The 20,370-nt window shown below is 41.7% G+C and overlaps 1 protein-coding gene across 1 annotated transcript in view; it reads right to left on the bottom strand.

Moving 5' to 3' along the window:
- The window catches only part of LOC117813914 (cyclin-dependent kinase 17-like), a 46,840-nt gene that overhangs the window by 24,962 nt on the left and 1,508 nt on the right, over nucleotides 1–20,370 (bottom strand). Inside the window, exon 2 of the mRNA XM_034684975.1 lies at nucleotides 4,604–4,752. Coding sequence (XP_034540866.1) covers nucleotides 4,604–4,730 — 127 coding nt within the window. The 5' untranslated portion in view covers nucleotides 4,731–4,752. The remainder of the gene's footprint in view (nucleotides 1–4,603; nucleotides 4,753–20,370) is intronic.

Here is a 20,370-nt window from a genome sequence, read left to right on the forward strand (position 1 = left end):
CTAGTTAGCATATTCATCTGTTGGTTAGCTTGTAAATGGCACTGACTCACACTAACATAAGTTGTTAAACATATAATATCAACTTCAAATGTTAAAGTGTTTTTACACCCCCAAGTTGTGGAACTCTCTGCCTCTGGACATTAAAACAGTGAGCTCTCTGGATGTTTTTAAAATTACATTTAAGACTTACCTTTTTAATCTAGCTTTTAATTTGGAGTAATTTATTTTTAACCCTGGACTGCATTATTATTATTTTTTTATTATTTTTATTATTTTAACCATTATTATTTGAATCATTGCTTTAACATTTATTTAACATTTATTTATCTTATTTAATTATTTATGTATCTATTTATTTAATGTATTCACCTGATCTTGTAAACACTACCTTATTTTTAACTTTTCTTTCCACTTTTACTTATTTTATTAATTTTACTGTATTGATTTTATTTTATTTTTAAGTATTTTATTTATAATCCTGCCTTTTATAATTTTACCATTGCTGTTGTTTTCTGTCTCTCTGTTATTCTGTGAAGCACTTTGGGCTGCATGTTTTTATGTATGAAAGGTGCTATATAAGTAAAGTTGAGTTGAGTTGAGTTGAGAGTTAGAAATAGTAGAAGGAAGCTCCAAAATGATGTTAACAAGTAACCACGCTCTACTTTCACTATGCTAACGCTAACTTTTGTCTGCACCTTCCGTTGAAAGCAGACTGCATTAAAAGATGGATGGCATGACAGCTCTACAGAAGTGAAGCTAGCCCTGTGTTTTATTCAGATCAATATGGTAGGACATGTAGTTACAGCCTCGTGTTCCAACTTTAAAATAGATAGATTCATGAACTTTGAAAGGAACCAAGCCACGTCACCACCTACACCACCTCTAGTTTCCGGATTTATTTGGCTTCCAGTTTCCAGAGTCGACCAACTCTCTGTGCTTAGTGCCAAAATTAAGCACTCAGGATTCAGGCAGCTTTTCTTTAAAGGCTGATTCAGAGTGGTGTGGGTGTGCTGTGCTGAAAACAAGAATCGTCAGCAAATACATCAAAACTTTTTTTAACTTTTTAACAGAATCGCATAAAAGCACCTCTGGTTATAAGGTCATCACTGGATGGTTAGATAACTTCCAAATTGAGCTGTCTTTTCAGCTTTAAACAGTATATACTTTTCAAATGGTTTGTCCTGCATTAAAAGTTGAACTCAAAACATACTTTCTGTAATCTTTTTGTTGTTTGTTTTTCCTGATTTTCAAATAAAAACGGAAAAACAAACCGCCCCATGTGAAACCCAGGTCCTTCTGTCACTCGTCCCTTATCTCTGTGCAGCTGCTGTTGCTGCTGCTGCTGCTGCCTCTGGCTGGAGTTATAAGTGTTATATAATCAGATCAGGACCAGAACGCTTTCCCCTGATCACTGGGGTCAGATCACATCTCATGTGGCTACTCCATTCTGTCTCCTTTCTCCCCTACTTACTGTTACACAGGCCGCTGAAATCCCCTCACTCACGCAGGCTCACACACACAAACACTACATGATTCTGTGTCCCCACTCAGCAAGCACAGAACACTCTGGCCAAACCTGGTGTTAATCACTACACAAAAAGCTCTTTACAAAGCCCGGTTAGTTCTCAGAGGGCTGGTGGGGACGTGGAGGGGGGGGGCGCAGTGGACTTGGATGATCTGATTGATTGAAGAAGAGGGAGAAAAAAAGCTTCTCATTTGGACCAAAAACAAGAGAGGAAAACTGAGGACAGGCCTGAAAGAAGATTGTTGGGAAGGGTCAGGGCGGCCAAAGAGAAGAAGTAGAGGAGCTGAAAGATGGAGAAAAAAAACGGGGGGAAATGGTTTCACCAAGTCATCCAGGTTGCCTGGGCGATGTCATGGAAACTCTAAAATGTTTCCAGATCCTAAGCACCATGGAAACGTCGTGATAGCACAACGAAAACTCGCTACCTCGCCCGCTCACTGCAGATTTGGTAAAAAATCAGCAGAGATAAGCCGCTGTGTTACTTTGCTTTTTATTTTGACGGCTTGAAGGCCTCAACCTTCAGTGGGATCCAAAGCGGTGACGTAACACGAGGACAGGGTGTAAGAGCGCAGAGCACAGTGTGTCAGCAATCACATAAATAAATAAGACATGTCAGACAGAAGATGAAAAACAATCAGAGTTAGAGAAGTGGACTCACCACGTGCACCTCAGAAGAAATATTCAATCACTGAGTCTCTGTTGTTCCTTATATACAGAGCAAAGCCTCTGGGTCAGAGTTAGATCAAATTTGGATTTTGGCTTTGGATAAAAGTGTTGTGTAAATGCATTAAAATCCAAGCACTAAATCTCAGTTTAGCCAGGCACTTTATTACGTAAACATGCTGGAAATTTTACACGTCTGTCATGTGTTTGATTAAACCACTGAGTCACTTTTCTGTACAAGTCGGGACAGAAACCCTGGTTGCTAATGGCAATGTTTAGGACTACAGTGTCCTTGATTTCCCCACTGATGGAGATAAAAAGCCACTTAACTGAAGTATAGATTTGAGATTCTATATGACTGATGATAAGAGTCTGTAAAATGTCACTTCTGTCTCCCTCTCTATGCAACAGGAGCCGAATCCCACATCTCTAGTACTGCTGTTTCATTGGTCTTGTACTTGAGTACATTATACTCAAAGGCGTCTGTAATATTCCGCCCCTTTATTGAGAAGTGGACCTCTCAATAAAGTCCAGTGCAGTTCAACAACTCTGCAAACTTCGACCTTAATCTTAAGATCTGGTGAAATCACTGGGCACGCTGTAAAGGAGCAGGGATTTCATTGATGTGCCTGATGGATCTGTAGATGTTAAAGTGACCAAATCTATCAACGTTAATGACAAAGTGTTAGGAAGAGAGAAAGAGGATGACATGCAGGAACAGTCAGTGGTGGGAATTCAAGTCAGGACACTGCAGGAAGGATTGAGCCTCTAAAGTTTAGGTCAGTGTTAGATAAAATACCAGTGCACCTTAAAATAGGGTTCAAACTAGATTCAATTTTGGATCTGACCCTGTCTTAAAAATGTCAGCAAAGTCCCAATTTTCTTAATGGATCTAGATTATCTGTCCAGATTTTCCTGTGGTGTGAGGTGAGTTCAAAGTTATATTATCTCCCCCATATCTGCTCAGAAAATGAACAGGGCCACACTGATTTGAAGTCGCAAATATTGAACGTGATCAGCCGGGCCCGCACTTTGTGGATTGTAACGTGGAACGGAGCTATAGCCAATCAGGAAGCAAGCTGACTGAAGAAGGAAGCTCAACAAATGCTGCCATTGCAGCAATGATAAAGACAAAGCATAATGGACATAAGAAATGAGGGACAACACTCTTAGAGGCAGTGTTAATTTTTGTGGCATTTTTAGATTTAGTCTTAGTCTTAGTCTTTAGATGAAAATGCCAGTTAGTTTTAGTCACATTTTACTCTTTTCAGCCCTTTATAGTTTTAGTCTAGTTTTAGTTGGTTGAAACTCACAACATTTTAGTCTTGGATTTTTGCCGAAACATCTTCACTCTTTAAATAATTCATGTAGTCTATCAGATATCGGTAACAGGGTTGTACCAGGTGTTAAAATCGTCAACATTTAACTTCTTTAACACTTTTGCTTGTGTTATATCTTAAGTTAAATAATTCAGCCTGGCCCTGCTAAAAAGTCAAAAAGAAAACATTCTTGATGTGACAACTGTGACTGTATTTTGATTCTCTAGACTCGCAGAAAAATGCCATGAAAGGGCTGTATTGCACATTTACGACGGTCCCTGAATGCACCTGCAGTGACAGGCGCACTGGACAGTCAGTCAGTTCACAGCACTCTGAAATGTATCTGCATATTTCAACAAGGAGTTTATCAAAACTTACTAAATGTGTCTGCAACATTTAGTTTCAGCCACATTTGACAGCAAGAGATTTTGCAAGACTTCTAGTTTTGAGAGTGAGGACTCTGATTGTGGATGAAGGGAATCTTTTAATGTGTGGTGTGCAGTGTGGTCAGAGGTCTCTTACATCTTTAAAACCTGTAAAGATTTTTAAAATCTGTTAATGTTTCCAACCCCAACTCTGTCTAGGCAGATGGCTGTCTGGTCCTGCTCGAGGTTTCTGCCTGTTAAAAGGACGTTTGTCCTTGGCTCTGTAAGTTGCTAAATGCTGCAAAGTGCTCTGCTCATGGAGGATTAAGATGAGATCAGACTGAGTCCTGTCTGGAAGACGGGACTGGATCTTATCCTGTCTTGATGTCGGATCTGTGTTAATAATATAACACAGAGTACGGTCTAGACCTGCTCTGTTTGTAAAGCGTCTTGGCATAACATTAGTTGTGATTTGGCGCTATATAAATAAAGATTGATTGATTGATTGATTAATGTGAGCCATGCTTCCTGTGGTAGAACTTGGATCTGTTTAGAAAACGGATCCAAACTATTTAAAAAACAAAGTTGTGCTGATTTAAAAATGTTCAAAGCAGCGTTCATAACATTTAGACCTTTACTTTCTTGAAGATCTTCCTGGTATCATTTTTCACTTATAGGACATTGAGTGAGAGTTTAGCAGCTCACGCTCAGTGTCAACTCTTTCAACTCACCGCTGTCCTTCAGGCCGTTCTCCTCAATGGTCATCTGTTCGGCGAGCTCAGACAGCGACTCATCGATGGTGTGGCTGCCTCGTAGCGTCTGAGAGAGACGCCGCTTGAATCTCTTCATTTTCTCCATGGAGCTCTCGGGAAGGGGAGGCCTGGGGATGACAGATTAAACATTAGGGATTAGGAGTTGTGGTTGCAACCTGTGCAAGACGACAAGGAAAACAGATACGGCTTGTTTTAGTTCCAGATGAACACTCCCTCTGTGTGTCAGCTGTCTTGTTGATACAGGCCTTGACATTTCACTGATCATATCTGTAGTGTAAACTGCTTTTCATTCAAAAGAATACAACTCATTCGCCTGCAGCCAGATTTCACAATCCCACACTAGGAATCTGAAATCAAAGACAGTTGGATCATCAGGTGTCTGACTGTGAACAAAGAATGCACCACTCGGCACTCTGACGTTAATTATGACTCAGCTCATTCAGGCACATTACTTCACATTCCTCCCGCTGGGAAAACATGACGAGCTGGTGAGAGATTCTTACGGTGAGTTTAGAGCACGGTCACTGGCACACAACACTGAAAAAGCAAATCCTAAACCAGGGGGATTTGCTGCTGAATGGAGCAGGACTAGCTTGGGCCGCATCGAGTCCACATCACACATTCCAGCAGCATTTACTGTGTGCATGAGAGCCACTGAGTGTGAGAGCTGGAGGCAGCATGTGTGTATGAGAGAGGAGAAGAGAGAGAGAGAATTTGCGTGATGCGAGGAAGAGATGTCAAATCAAGACAGAAGATGTTTGGGAATGTTTGGCAGATTACAAGCCGCCTCTCTCTGTGACCTAAATGTAGAGATCATGACTCCACGACTTCGGCAGATCTGGACATGAGTCTGTCTGCGACGATGATGAGTAAAGCTAGCCAGACATGAAAACACATGAGTAAAGCCGCTCCTCAGGGCTTACAGCACGTCAACAGCACACTGCTGACAGTCTTTGTCGTCCAGATATCACTCATAACCTGGTTTCTGTCCAGAGACTCAACAACTTACTCACTACTCCTCAGTGTCATTCTCAGAAAAGTAGTCAGTGCACAGAAGACTCAGAACAGAACATGACTTCAAAGAGAGGAAGCTTGATTCTTAATCTGTCTTTTAGAATAGATTTTAAGATTATTTTATTGGTTTTTAAATCTCTTAATGGCTTAATTAAATCTCTTGGCCCTTCTTATTTATCAGATTTGCTTTTATCATATGAGCCAGTGAGAGCCCTCAGGTCTTCAGGTAGTGGATTTTTAATTGTACCACAAGAAAGAACTTAGACCCACGGTGAGGCAGCTTTTAATTATCACGGCCCAGGCCTGTGGAACACCCTACCTGAAGATCTGAGGGCTGAACAGAGCATCAACATTTTTAAAGCAAACTCAAGACCCACCTTTTTAGTCTCGCTTTTAACTGAGTTTTATTCTTATAACAGGATTATTTATTTATTTATTTATTTATTTATTCATTCATTCATTTATTCATTTATCTATTTATTTATTCATTATCTACTTCCTATTTTAGTCACTTTCATTCTTATTTATTTATTTTAAGAAAAGCATCTTATTTTCTTTTAATGGTTTAATATGTTAGTGTTTTATTATCTTAGAAATGTATTTTATTTTGGTGATTTCAATTTCCTGTGTTGAGCTTTAACATCTTATTTTACCTCCAGTGTTTCCTCATTAAGATATCATGAGAGTGTTTCATCAGTTCGTTCAGCAACTTTTTTTTTCTTTTTTTCTTTTATATTTTTTGTTTTTACTACCATTGTTGCATATATTGTGTTCTTAACCTTAGGATTGTGGGGTGGGTTTGGGGTCGGGCTGGGATCTTTTTCTTAATTTATTCTATTTTAAGTTGTTTTTATGTACAGCACTTTGTGTTACAATGCCATTGTATGAAAAGAGCTTTATAAATAAAGTCGGATTGATTGATTTCTTAAAGACAACAACCACAGGTGCTATATTTTTTTCTTGTTGCAACACTGCCTACAAATAGTGGTGTGATGCAGCTTAGTACCTTTAGTCATCATTCTGATGAACAGCAGTTACACAAGTACATAGAGACTAGAGATGTGAGTCTTAATTCGACGGAAACCAGGTATTTGTTTTGGTTAGTTTGGGGCTTTTCATACTTGCAGATGTTCCAACACATGCCGACAACTTCTCAATCACTGTGGCAAATACCTGTATCCTTTATCTTGCCTGCTTCAAACTCCACAACAGAGCTATGTGTGCGTTGGCAAACCTGCTTTTCATTATTGCACCCATGCTAACAGGTACATTTTTGTTGGAGGTGCACACATGCAGTTTCAGGAGATAAAAATAGTGACAATGATCTGTGGATTATCTTACTGATATAGGTGACTAATATTCAAGTGGCAACCTCCAGCCAATGGGGAAGTGTTAAAAACTGCAATTCATTGAGTGTCTGCTTGAGGCTGGCTCCAGAAGTACCGGAAACCACATACATACAAATTCAAGAAAGACGATATTTACAGCAGAAATAAACATGTTTACAGCCTGGTTCAAAAGATGACTGTAGTCTGGATAGCTAATTTCTTGATTGGCTCACACTGTACGGGGGTGGGGGGGGTGGGGGTTCATAATGCGGCAGTTTCGTAGATATCAAGATTACGAATGTTCCATTATGAGAGGCACAGCTGACTTGTTTGACAGGCAGGAACACTGTAGCTGTTGGCGAGGAGGTTCAAAGCCCGCCTATTTACCTCACGATACCTTTTCCAATATGGCTCTCACTGACGATCGGCTTCAAAACAGCGCTCAGGAACAGTGGATGACGTCACGGATACTACGTCCATTATTTATACAGTCTATGGTAATATAAACCTATTTCACAACAGTCTCAATGCTTATACTTGTACAATGCAGGACACTGCAAGAAGTCTGCTTTGAACTTTGTGATAAGACCTTGAAGTGTTAGGTGGGTGCCTTTTAAAAGCCCTCAGGCTTGTTGTTATCTCCACTGTGCAGTGTTATATGTAAATGTGAGTCTGTTCTATTTCAACCATGTTTTTGCATAAATAAAGAAAAGAGAACAAGGTATATTCATAAACATTAAATACATGCACCATCTGCATTGTGTAGAATGTATCCTCAAGGGACCTATGAAAACATTTTTACAGAAACTCAATGAAACATTTGATTCCTTGTTGTATTCTCAGAGTCAAACTCATTGGAAACAGTAGCTTCCTTGAGTCAAAACATCTACCTTGTACAAATAACCCACAAAGATACAGTATGTAGGGTTAGAAATAGGCCATGATGCAGCTGCTGCATAATCTGCAAGCTCTGGTTTAAAAAGTTTCTACACAGAGTTTCAAGAGGCAGCGAGCCTGGCCCCGTTCCCTCTGCGCAGCGGACAGCAGCAACTGTCTGCCTGAGGGTGGCTGAAGGCCAAAGCAAACTGGGACAGTGCAAAGACAAAATATTAAACAGCAGATCGTGTGTACTTTAACTACGCAAGAAGAGTGTATAGACATTTACAGATTCAGACAGCTGCAAGGTACCCAGAATGTCTGGACTCATTTATTCGTCCATTTTTTCAGCACATGGAGGTAAAAAGTAACAACTTTTTCTCTGTTTACTGAGCAGCTGATAGCATGGTGGAGTTCTCCTTGTTACAGCTAAGATCCAGCTATAAACTTGGAACAACTGCAGATCTACGAAGTCATAAGAACAAGGAACTGCGTGCTCTTCTCCTCCACCGCCTTATTCTTCATTCAGTTTGCACAGAACATCTATTTTTACTTATTCTTGAAAATCGTTCATCTCACATTAATACAGACGTTCCTTCTTTGCTCTAAGTCAAGCAGCAATCATTCTAATTATTCCAGGGGCTGAGATGAGGCAGAACATCAACTTGACTGTCACAACAGCTCGACATCAGCCCGCAACATGACACATCAGCTCCCCGCGGGGCCGAGAAGAAGTCAGTCACTGTCCTGCTGCAGCCTCACACACACACACCATGCAACATGTGCCCTGGATAGGAAAGTAAACTCTTGTGGAAAAAGTACTCAATCCTGACTGCTGACAGGTGCCCTGAAGGGGACAGGTTACCCTTAAAAACACACTGGTGATTTAATAGTCCCTGATATAGAGATAAGCACTGGCAGCAGTAGATTTCCTGCTGCAGAATAAAACAACATGCTGGGTGTAAAGTTCCCAGCAGGCTTTTTACATTCAATGTCAATGCAATGCATCGAGCAACAGAACATTAAAGTGCGGCTATTTTGAGAAGCTGATTGTTTTATCTTTAAATTAAAGAAATGTGTCAAATATGAGAGTTCAAGCAAATAGAAAAATGAAGGTTTGCTGTTTTTATAAGAAAGAAGTTTTTATTTTATTTTTCAGGCAGTATCACTGGCAGGATTTTATATTATATACATACATTTTTTCCTTCCTGATCTTTTGATTTTTTTAATCTTTTATCTTTTGTTGTTTTTATTCTTCCAACATTTTTTTATTTCCTTTTATTTGTTACCTTTTTATCTTTCTTTATGTCTCTGTCACTTCTTTCTTATACTCTAGTCATCTTCACATTTCTCTTTTAGTTCTTTCTTATTTGTAAAACACTTTGTAACCCTGTTTTGAAAAGTGCTACATTAATAAATATAAATTATAATTATGTTTTGCACAAATTCAAACCAAAAGATCTTTGTATTTTTGGACTACTACCAAAAAAGGACATGTTATTATTTTATTTACAGATTATTTTACCAGGATTTAAATACTTGTACAGAGACATGAAGCAAGGCTCTAGAGACCCTCTCAATATATATATATATTTTACCACTTTTTGTCATATCTTAATCAACTAAGCATGGTCCAAATCAGAACACCGATATAGACTGAACTAACTCACTGTAAATGTGTCCACAGTCAGTGAAATAAACAAACCAGGATTATTTGGGGATTAACTGACGACAGACCATACACTGCAGGTTGTTGCAGTCAATCTTTGCTCAGTTTCCTTGGCAATATTGAGAATCCCCTCTTGATTTATGAGTGTGTATGAAGTGTGTATGAAGCGGACATGAGGGGGCACATTAACATCTCATAAATAACCGGGAAATGACCCACTATGCAGCAGACTCTGGATAGAAATCACTTTCTCAATGTTCCATGGAAATTTAATGGCGGCATAACAGAGGAGGAGGGGGTGGAGGGGATGGGGTTGGGGGGTGGGGGGTGGGGGGGGGGGTAGAATCTGTCTGCTATGTGAACAGTATCCACTGTCCCACGTTCCTGCTCTGGGATCGAGTGTGGAGCTTTGGACATGATTCCTGCACAGAGCCTTATCCTTTGCTCCCATAAGTAGGCCGGTCTGAGGTCTGAGCTCCAGAGCCGCTGGGAGGTGGCCATGGGGGAGGAGGAGGGAGACAGGGAGGGGGGGGGGGGGGGGGGGTTAGTGGAGGGGTCCGAGAGAGCTCTGCACTGATTCAGGATTTGTTTCCCTGGCAACCATGCTGCTTTTTCCATGCTGGAAATGCAGAGCACGGCAGGAGAGTGCATGCATGCTGATTTCCTGTCTCACTCCATCTCACAACCTATAGCAACCCCTCCCACCCCCTCCCACCCACACACACACACACACACACACACACACACACACACACACACACACACACACACACACACACACACACACACACACACACACACACACACACACACACACACACACACACACACACACACACTCCTTCCCTTGACCACGTCTGCATTTCATCTCCTAAACTAGCCGTTGACACCCACCTAACAAGCCTCTCCCCTCACAAACTGACTCTTCTATCTGAGGCTGTATGCCATTTTCCTGATCTGTCTCCCTGCAGTACAGTCTGCAGGAGCCTGCTGTTTGGAAGCAGAGAGGAGGGGGGAGGATGAATGCTGCAGTGGTGACAACAGACGTATGCTTCATATGGATTCTGTCCTTTCCCCCTGCTGCAGCCGCGAGCAAACAGCCCCTGTGCTCATGATGGAGAACAGAGGGCTGCTAAGAGGGTAAGGCCAGCATTCCTGCTGTGAAGTACCACCAACCCCCCGCGGCAGCCCCCGCAACGCTAGACCGGAGCTCCCACAAGCCTCCATTACTGCGTGAGCCAGTGCAATTGTCCCACTTGTTCAAGACAGACCAATCACACCGCGACCACCATCACTGCCATAGGGTGGCTGTGCTGTCAGGGGCCACCCACAGCCACAGGACAAAGTGAGGTTGTAACCTCTCTCTTACCCCTACAGGGTTCAGTTAACCACCTTAACGTCACTGCCTCCAGGAGAACTGGGGTCCTGAAAAACCTCTGCCCCCTCCTCCACCCCTCTGGCTTACAGAAGACGACAGAGAACAAGCGTGACTGTTGGCATGATTCACGGGTGAGCTCAGCCTCGCTTTCTCTAAAGAGCAGCCTTTTCTCATCCTGGCCAAGACAATGAGGACATGAGTGAAGGAGCTGGCTCCATAATGGAGGCCTTATATAAAGGCTGCATTGTGCACAGGAGAGAGAGAAAAAAAATAGGCTGTTTCGAGAGACGCAGGAGGTTGTGGTGTGCTGCGTGGTGCTGAGTCGAGCCTAGCTGAGCGGAGCATAACAACCAGGCAGGCATGCGTCCCCCGCACTCTGCACCAGGTGAGGCTTTGCTACAAGAGTGAAAATCTGTTTGAACTTCAACACTTTCCGAGGCAGACACACGGAGGAAATTCATCTTTTCTGCCTCTTTTCTTTCCCTCCTCCCTGGCACACATACCTCCCTCATCCTGCCCTCACACTTGTCACATGTGTCACCTGTGTCCACAGGAATGAGAGCTGCTGACAGACCGGGCAGTGCATGTGTGTGTGAGTGTGAGTAAGGGAGAGAGTGTCTTTGTGTGCTCATGTGAACTACAACACCTCAACCACAGCCTCTGGCCGAAGAAGACCTGGTCATACCAGTGACGCACAGCCACAGATCACACGGACAATAAGATCCAACACCAGCTGATTAACACTGCTGCTATGGTAACAGCAACTTGACTGACAGGCCGGCTCCCTTTGTGGTACAACAGTCAGATAATGGAGGAGGAGCAAGTTCAATATTTCAGTTTTGTAGCTGCAGATCAAAGACACGCTGAGAGTTCGACTGTGAGAAGAACAGCTTTCACTGCAGAATACATTCCTAGTCTTTGTTGTCAAGGTTGTGTTCTTCTAATTAAAGCTCAATATTCACTTTATGGATTCATCCACAAGAGGAAAGTTATTTATTATTCTTTAAAAGGAAATTCATGACCAGGCAGTGAACCCTTTTTCATAACTGACTCATCATTAAAGGCAATTTTTAATCAAGGATGCCAAACATTTTTTGCCGTTTACTGCTTTTCTTGTTCTTACATCACAGCTGAAAGAAAATAAGGACGTCTGTTAAAGTCGCTTTAGCTTCTACAGGGATACTTTGACCGTCTTCTTGATGTTTTACACACCATGTGATTCATCAAAAGAATGATCAATCCATAATGAAAGTGCTCGCAATCAAATTAAAATCAATATCATACTCCTAGAGCTCGGGGTCACGTCTTATGGTGGCTTGAATTGCCTGAAGAAGGTCTAGTGTTTCCCCACCATCAGAAAAAATACATACGTGAAACATAAAATAACCCTTCAGGATGAAATCTATAGAAGCATTATTCCAAGTAGTAAGTGTATATTCTAATGGAGGGGTGGGGGAGAGCTGACCTCGGCACAAGCCTTGGATTGACTGATGAATCAGGATACTTGGCTTGTCAGCTGGATCAATAAACTAAATAATTAACTGATTTTTAGATTTGTTGTACCTGCAAAATCCTATCATTATTTCAGCTGAGAGCTATAATCATTGCTCCAAACCACATGACTCTATCTGACATTTGACACAGGAGTAATGCAGTGACTTCAACTATTGCTATTAAATTCTATACGTAGGGTTAATCCAGGTTTATACTTATGCTCATGGTTTACGACTCTATGCCATAGCTACACTGTAGTGGCAGACATGGTCGTAAGCACTGCATACTTGTGCATTGGGTGTCCACGTTGCTCAGCAATAGTCTGCCTAAACGCTAATTGGTATGCTAGTTGTATCATCAGTTTACGGTCTCTACTTGTTTGTGCACAGGAAACTATGGCGACTCGGGAGTATTATGTTTGAGTTGGAGCTGATAAATGGTGAACAGCAGCTGCCATTATTGCCAAAAAGAGAGTCGGCATCAGAGAAGATTTAATGTACGAACCCAACTATGACGCAACGCCGACTGTGTTAATGCAGGAAGTTATAATGCTGCACAGCGAACCAATCAAAGAGCTAGTAGTGTGTGTTGTCTCAGCCACAGACTGAATAATCAATGGACGTAGTATCCTTTATGTCCCTCATCTGTTTTGAAGCTGATCGTCGGCGGGTGCCATATTGGAAATGCTTAACTCAACCATACTTCTGTCACACCAGTGTGAGGTAAAGAGGCAGGCCTTTAGCCTTTTCCCGAACAGCTACAGCGTTTCTGCGTGTCATCAAGTCAGCTGTCCCCTTATTTGGGCAAAACTTGTATGTTTAATATCTTCAAAAAATATTGAGTTCTAGACCTAGCGGTCTAAGCGCCCCACATACAGAGGCTACAGTCCTCGTCGCAGGGTTCACCGGTTCGATTCCCAACCATGACCATTTCCTGCATGTCTTCCCCCACTCTCTACTCCCCACATTTCCTTTCTCCCTTCAGCTGTCCTACAGAATAAAGGCAAAAAGCCCAAAAATATAACTTTGAAAAAAAAAGTGGATGACAGTTTTGAGGAGGTGCACATCAGGCTATGTGTGTAGGCTTCTGCGTACGTTCAGGGCTACGCATACCTCCAGTGTATGCTATGGCGTAGATTTGACACAGAGGTATAAACCAGGCATAACTTTATTTTCACTGTGAGATCAAACAAGGAGTAGGCAAAATGACTTGGAGCTGAGCTATAATAATTAAATCCCAAAATGAATTGGTTAACAACAGAAAACTTTAAGTTTGTGCAACCAGGGCTAAACTTCCATCAGCCACCTAAAGTTAAATGAGGAACTAATCATCACCTGGGTCAACAAACATTGTAACTTTTATCGGCTGAGGATATCTGAACTTGTTCAGTGAGTTAGGTCTGACCTTTGCTAGTCTAAATATCTGTATGTGTAAACTGTTTAAAAAGGATTCTGATGCCTATTCACACATTCATGAAAGACTTGCAGAGTGATGATAGGGGGTAGCCTCACAGTGTGCTGGCACGTTTATCAGGAAGTACTGAGGTTTAGTGTTTTGCCAAAGAACACAGTGGCATTTGGACAGGAGGAGGTTGGGATCAAGTAGCCCAAAGTGTGATCAGAGACAACCTGCTCAACCTCCAGAGCCAAGTTCTCATCTATTCGAAGAAATGAGCACACATATAACCAGAGTTACCTTCAGAGGTAAAGGGGGTTATAAATCACCAGACAAAAGAGATTCAACTTCCCCTGCCTAAGTGTGTTGGGACAAGTTAAACCACAAAGCTGAAATCAAATGCTGGATTTAACTGAAAAGGATACATCTAAAGCACTACTTACACGTCACATGATAACACTGTTTATGAATGGGATGAAAGGCCTGCATGAATACTGACAGATAAGCCTTGTGGACCCAGCTGGGTTCAGAGCAGGGCGCTGAGATCAACAGATATGCTCCGATGTTATCAGACATGCAGCCGACTACTGTCACTCCAAAGCAAGACTTGTTTTATTTTTTTTGCTTCCCAGTCCTGCTTAAGGGAAATCTTGTCATTTATTTGGTCAAGTATACATTATAGAAATAAAGGGAATCAAATAAAACCACTTCTAGGATAGATTCTTGAGAGTTTACAGCTACAGAATCAGTTTTTCCAGTGTTGTATATCCCCTGAACTACACTACTAGTCTTGATTGTTGTGAATCAAAAGCAGAACCATTATCACAGATTCTTCTTTTGCTCATTGGAGATAATCGCCCCGGTGTGCACCAATCTGATCTGAGCCTGAGTCAAGTCACCTGGCGTGCATTTGTGAGTGGAACATTAGCATCAGAGAGAGCAACAATTAGCAGTCCCCTCCAGGCCTGTCTGAGCACCAGCAGGTCCTGCAGGCCTTTCATGGCTGCTTTAATATCTCACTGAGGGCAGACGGCAGGAGGGGGTTATCAGGATATCAGCTTCCAAATCAAACTGCAAACACAAACAGCTCTTTAGTGGCCTTTGTAGTTGTAGCAGAGAAGCCTGTGTGCCAGCTGCGGTTACGGCAAACCCTGCAGGGTGGTATCACGCTTGCAACTGAGTTTGTTTTGTTAGGACTGCAGATCACAAGTACTTAATACTAGGGATGCATCGAAATGAAAATTCTTAGCAAAAAAACGAAAACGAGGAAACAAAGGCCGAAACACCGAAAGAAATTATTATGCCAATTATTAGTATGGAGGCCGGGGACAGTTGTAACACGGGTCAGTTGTAACACTTGCCCTTGCTCCAAAAAGAACAAGTTAGGAATCACCTGATTCACTCTGCACATGCTCAGTTTAGTTGCAGCTAGTTTGTATAGCAGTTTGAACACACTGGGTTAAAAGAGCTCAAAGTTATAGACAGAAATGTCCAAAATGTTACAACTGTCCCCGGTCTCCCCTACCATTGCATTTATGGCTCTGACTGTGTGCTAACCTCACTAAAATCAAGGATCTCATTGAACACATCAGACCACGAGGGCGCATGCCCCTCATCTGGTTCAGAGAGACGAGTCCTTTTTCCGGGGTTCTCCGCATCCATCGTGGCCTGGATCATTTCTCGTGCGCGCTGCTTTATTCCCACATCCAAGTAATGATCTCTATAAAGCAGATCAAGTACAGTCGCGATGAAGTGCAGAGGATCTGAATAGATCTCAGTGAAACGTGTGCTCACAGACTCTAAGAGTGTACTTTTCATTGTTTTCACTCCGTGGTCCGTCTCAACCTCTTTGCTTAGAAGACGCTTTAGTGCTGCAATTAAAGGAATAACGGAGGCAGACATGTTGGCCCTTATCCAGAAAAGCGCGTACTGGCCATGGTTTTTACTTGCGTCATCACAAATTCTGTTTCGGCCGTGTTGTTTCAGTGATAAAAGAATTTCAGCCGAAAATGCACTTTGCGGCCATTTTCAGTGCATCCCTACTTAATACTTCATTGTCTTTTGTTTGAACTAGAATGTTCTTTAATAAAACTGTTGATTCATTTTTACTGGACTCATTCGTTGTTGTCTGCATTTATATAACATCAATGGCTCAGTTTTACTTGTAGAAAAACAGATCAAAAACATGAAGTGTGTCACTTTAGCTTAAATAAGAAACGTACTAAGCTTTAGATCAATCAACTTATCGATAATGCCTTCTAGAGAAAGCTTGTAGTTGAACATGGGTCGACGTCCTCATGATGAGAATAACTTCTGAGCTGCGGGTCAGTGAGTTCAGCTAATTAAAAATAAACAAACAGATTTAACATGGTTTTTATTACACCTGTGAAAGCTTCATAATGAACACCTCAGCACCTCTTCAGTTTGCGTAGACCTTTCGCTGGCTGTCACAACGTTGGTTTGGACGAAGGTATGTGCGTGTGTGTGTGTGTGTGTGTGTGTGTGTGTGTGTGTGTGTGTGTGTGTGTGTGTGTGTGTGTGTGTGTGTGTGTGTGTGTGTGTGTGTGTGCTTCCAAAAAAAGACCAGACAAGTGTTAAGACAGCTTCTGACAATCCTGCAAAGAGCGACGGGAAAAACAGCAGTATCAGTCCCTCACCTGTTTCAGACATGAATACTGCCGATGACGACCCAGATATGTGGAGTAAGTTCTTACTGTAATCAAACAGGTTTCTCGGCCAGCTGGCTCAGTGGGATCTTAACCACCGGCAGACTCTTCCAGATCCACATTCAGATAGAGAATCTGGGAGTGGAGCCGGTCGAACCTAAGCAGCATTTGTCTCTTAGGGTGAGTTCATGTGAGAGGCCTGGGCTGCATGCCGGGGCCCAAGCTGTTGTGTTAATGCAAGCGGAGAAAAGAGGAAGAGTTTGTATTCATGGCTATCTATAGACAGGAGTGGTGCCTGTGACATAGCAGCTGCTCCCAAGAGTGCTGTGACACATTAACCTTCAGCCAGCTGTCTTGGCCTGCCGCTTTAACATGAGCTCACTGACACACACACACACACACTCAGACCCAGTTTGTATTAGCATTTAACCTCACAGAAGGACTTCAAATCGCCCCAAAAGTCTATGAAATTTGGTTGGAATCAACTTGGAAGTCATTGTGAGAAAGTAGAGACTTCATTATTTCGTATTATCATGGACTTAATTACTGTCAAACAACACACAAAAACACTCACACAGGCACACTGAACACAAACACTTGCATAAGAAGCAGACACAGAATCACTTTGGCTTGTTTCATTGTGGATTTGTAGAAACTAAAGTGTAAACAACTGATCGTATACATAAATATTGACTTCACATGTTTTGGTTTTAAGCTTGGACAAAGAATTAAGAAGGTTGGGGTTCAAATCATTTTGTTCTGTCCAAAAGTAGAGAATGAATCTTTCCAAAACACATCCATGACATATCTCTGACACACACATGCCCTCATGCTTATACTGGACCATCATCTGATCTGCACTGGACCTCGGGGGATCAGCACTGCGTGGCTACAGCTGTTTCGCAGCGGCTCAGGTTACCCTGCCACCACCATCCCCAAGGCCCTCACCAAGGGAACGACCCCACCTAAAACCAACACACCCAGGCAACACTGTCCTCACAACAGCTCCCGACCAACCTGCAGGTCCCAGACCCGACACCAGGTATTTCCAGCCCGCAGCTCCCTCCAGAAGCTCCCAGGTGACATTCACCTCACAAGAAGGTTCAGCAAGTCGGGGCTGTCAAACTGAAACCTTCTCACAGGAAGCCGTGGAGAAAAAGTGCTTTGACAGCTCTTTCATTCGGGCATCAGCAGAACAACAAAAACTGTAAACAGTGACAAGCACATCAGAGGATCAAACCTCAGTGTGTTTCCGGATCCTGACCAAAAAGTTTGCGCAACCAAAGAACACTGACTGTCTGTTTCTTCACCTGTCTTTTGTGTGGAGATAGTTTCGTTATCATGATTTTAAGATTCATTCAAATAAATCATTGTTCACCTGGTGTCTTTTGAGAGAATAATCATATTATTTTCCCTACTATTGAAAACAGGCTGATATCTCAGTACCAATGACTGACTGTCAATAACCACAGTGCATTTTATTATGATCTGATTCTGCTGATAATAAAAGAAACTGATAAATAACTTCATTAGTCAGTCAGACTTTTACGTTTTGTTTTTTTTAAATAACCAGAATTGATCAGTCATGAATGTGAATATCAAATATTTAATAATAGTAACTCTTGTGATAGTAAATGTGAGGATTTGCTGGTTTTATCGGTCTTCTAAGATAGTAAACTAGATATTTAGAGTTTTAATAGAGATAGACTTATATGTTTTTTTCAGGGCCGATACCAATAATTAGATAACCGATATTTGGAGCCGAAATTCATGCGGAAGAGCACATCTGTGTTGCGGCCATAAATGGTGCAAAAACGAACTGACTTTCTGGCGGCAAATTAAAGTGCTGAAAAAATCCAAGTGGAGCGTACACCTAAACAGAAGTGAGTGCTCGGGTTGGAATCTTTCAAAATTTGCTAAATCACTTGGCAGAAATGACACCGTCTGCAGCAACGGTAGCCTAGCTTGGGTTCCATTTCTCCCTGCAGTTTCTCATTGGCTGATTGGCTGTTACCTGTGCCGTGGCTCTGCGTGTAACCAATCAGATGGTGCTGTGGGTGGGACAATGATGGAGACAGAGTAGTTACAGCAGATAGAGAGGCGCGGCTGCATCAGAGCCAAAATAACCCAGTTTTAAATTGATCTGTTATCAGCCGTCAGATTTTTTTTTTTAAAAAGCCCAATGCCGATATGCGTCAAAATGCTGAATATCTGCAGCGATACTGGCCCGGTCGATAATCAGTCTATCCCAAGTTCCTAATTTAAAAAAGAGGACGTGTGCCTGGACTTTGGGAAACTAATGGTTAGTATTCAGTATGGCTACGCTTTTTGTAGACTTACTGGTTCCTAATCAGCAGAGTATAAAATAATCCCAAGATCAAAATCTGGTTTGTTTTTCCTTTTTTTTCCTTCCCAAGCAAGGGTTTGTTTCTAGAGCACAGGTCAAACAACCTTTATTATCATATCTAATGTGTTGCTATAAATGAAACTGTAAAAATAAAGTGGGCATGATTATCCCAGATGGTCGCCCCCGTGATGCCAGGTTTATATCAGACACATAGCGAACATGTTACGAAGGAATCATCACATATTGAGATGCTGATGCAAACTGATATCAGGTTAATGTAACTCTTAATTATCCTGAAAATCAAGCTTTTCCCAAGGGACACATTTGCATTCAAGCTTTATGCTAACCTCAAACACACAAAAGTAAAGATTGAGCATTTTTAAAACTTGAAAGACTGATTTTTTTAAAGGGGATCATGACTCTGCTTGTTTTAAGTGAGGTTTTGAATCCCTTCAATGTTCTGAGAATAAGTTTTTTAACAACATAAGAAGAATAACTATGGTAATAAATATGTAAACACACTGGGTCCTGGGTGTTTTCACACCAAAAGTACTTCCTAATCAGTTTTCCATGAGCTTTCCTCCCCCTCCCCAGAACAATGATGCCTTCCTTTTGGACATCCTGCCAGCTTCACACTCATCTCTCGATCCCCCCACGCACATACGTACATACATGACCTCACAGACCATCTCCCCATAAAAAAAGAAGACACAAGTAGAGGAATTCATGTGGTGAGACTCTTGAAAGTCTTTCTCAAAGTGTGTGACGGCTGCTGTCCTGTCCTGTCCTGGGTTGTGCTGCATCAGCTTAGAGATGATGACACTGGCTGTGAGTGTGTTCCCAGGCTGGTAGAGTTTGCTCTGTGTTTTCCACAGTTAAAGAAAAATGTGTATGGGACATCTCTGAAATGTGGGTCAGTGAGTGTTTTCTGGTAGCAGCTATGCAAGACGATACATGTACAGCAGAGCAGTGAGCCCTCCCTCTTTACAACCAAACCTCATAGTTTAGTGACAAGAGACCATTCAAGTGTTTGTGCTACTGTAACAACAAACCTGACACACATGTTTAACTCACATAGAAGACAGAGCAAAGCTTGAACGACTCTGAATGTTCATTTAAATGCTGCCTGCAGTTAACCTCAGTTTGTTTTAGTTTAACGTGGACACTCACCGCACTGGAATAAATGCCCGTCTAAAAACAAGGAAAAAAAATATTTCAAGGTACTTTTACCTTGAAATAAGCAAAAAATCTGCCAACAGAACAAGTGAAAATTTGCTTGGTAAGATTTCTTAAAATAAAGACGTAATATTTAGAAAACTGTGATCTTAAAATTAGCAGGGAAAACTTCTTTTAAGCAATATTTCCCCAGTATTTAAAAGCGTAGTGTCTCAGAATAAGTCAAGAATGCTAAGAATTAGTATTTTTTCACTCAAAAATAGATTTTGGCACTAATAAATTTCATGTCAACTTCTTAATTTGAGTTGTATTATAGCGGCACTTCTCTAGGTTTAAGACCATCTTGTACTTGAAATAAGATTACAAAGTTTAGTTTGAGCAT

The sequence above is a fragment of the Notolabrus celidotus genome, chromosome 6 (assembly GCF_009762535.1).
Source record: "Notolabrus celidotus isolate fNotCel1 chromosome 6, fNotCel1.pri, whole genome shotgun sequence".
NCBI classification, from domain to species: domain Eukaryota; kingdom Metazoa; phylum Chordata; class Actinopteri; order Labriformes; family Labridae; genus Notolabrus; species Notolabrus celidotus.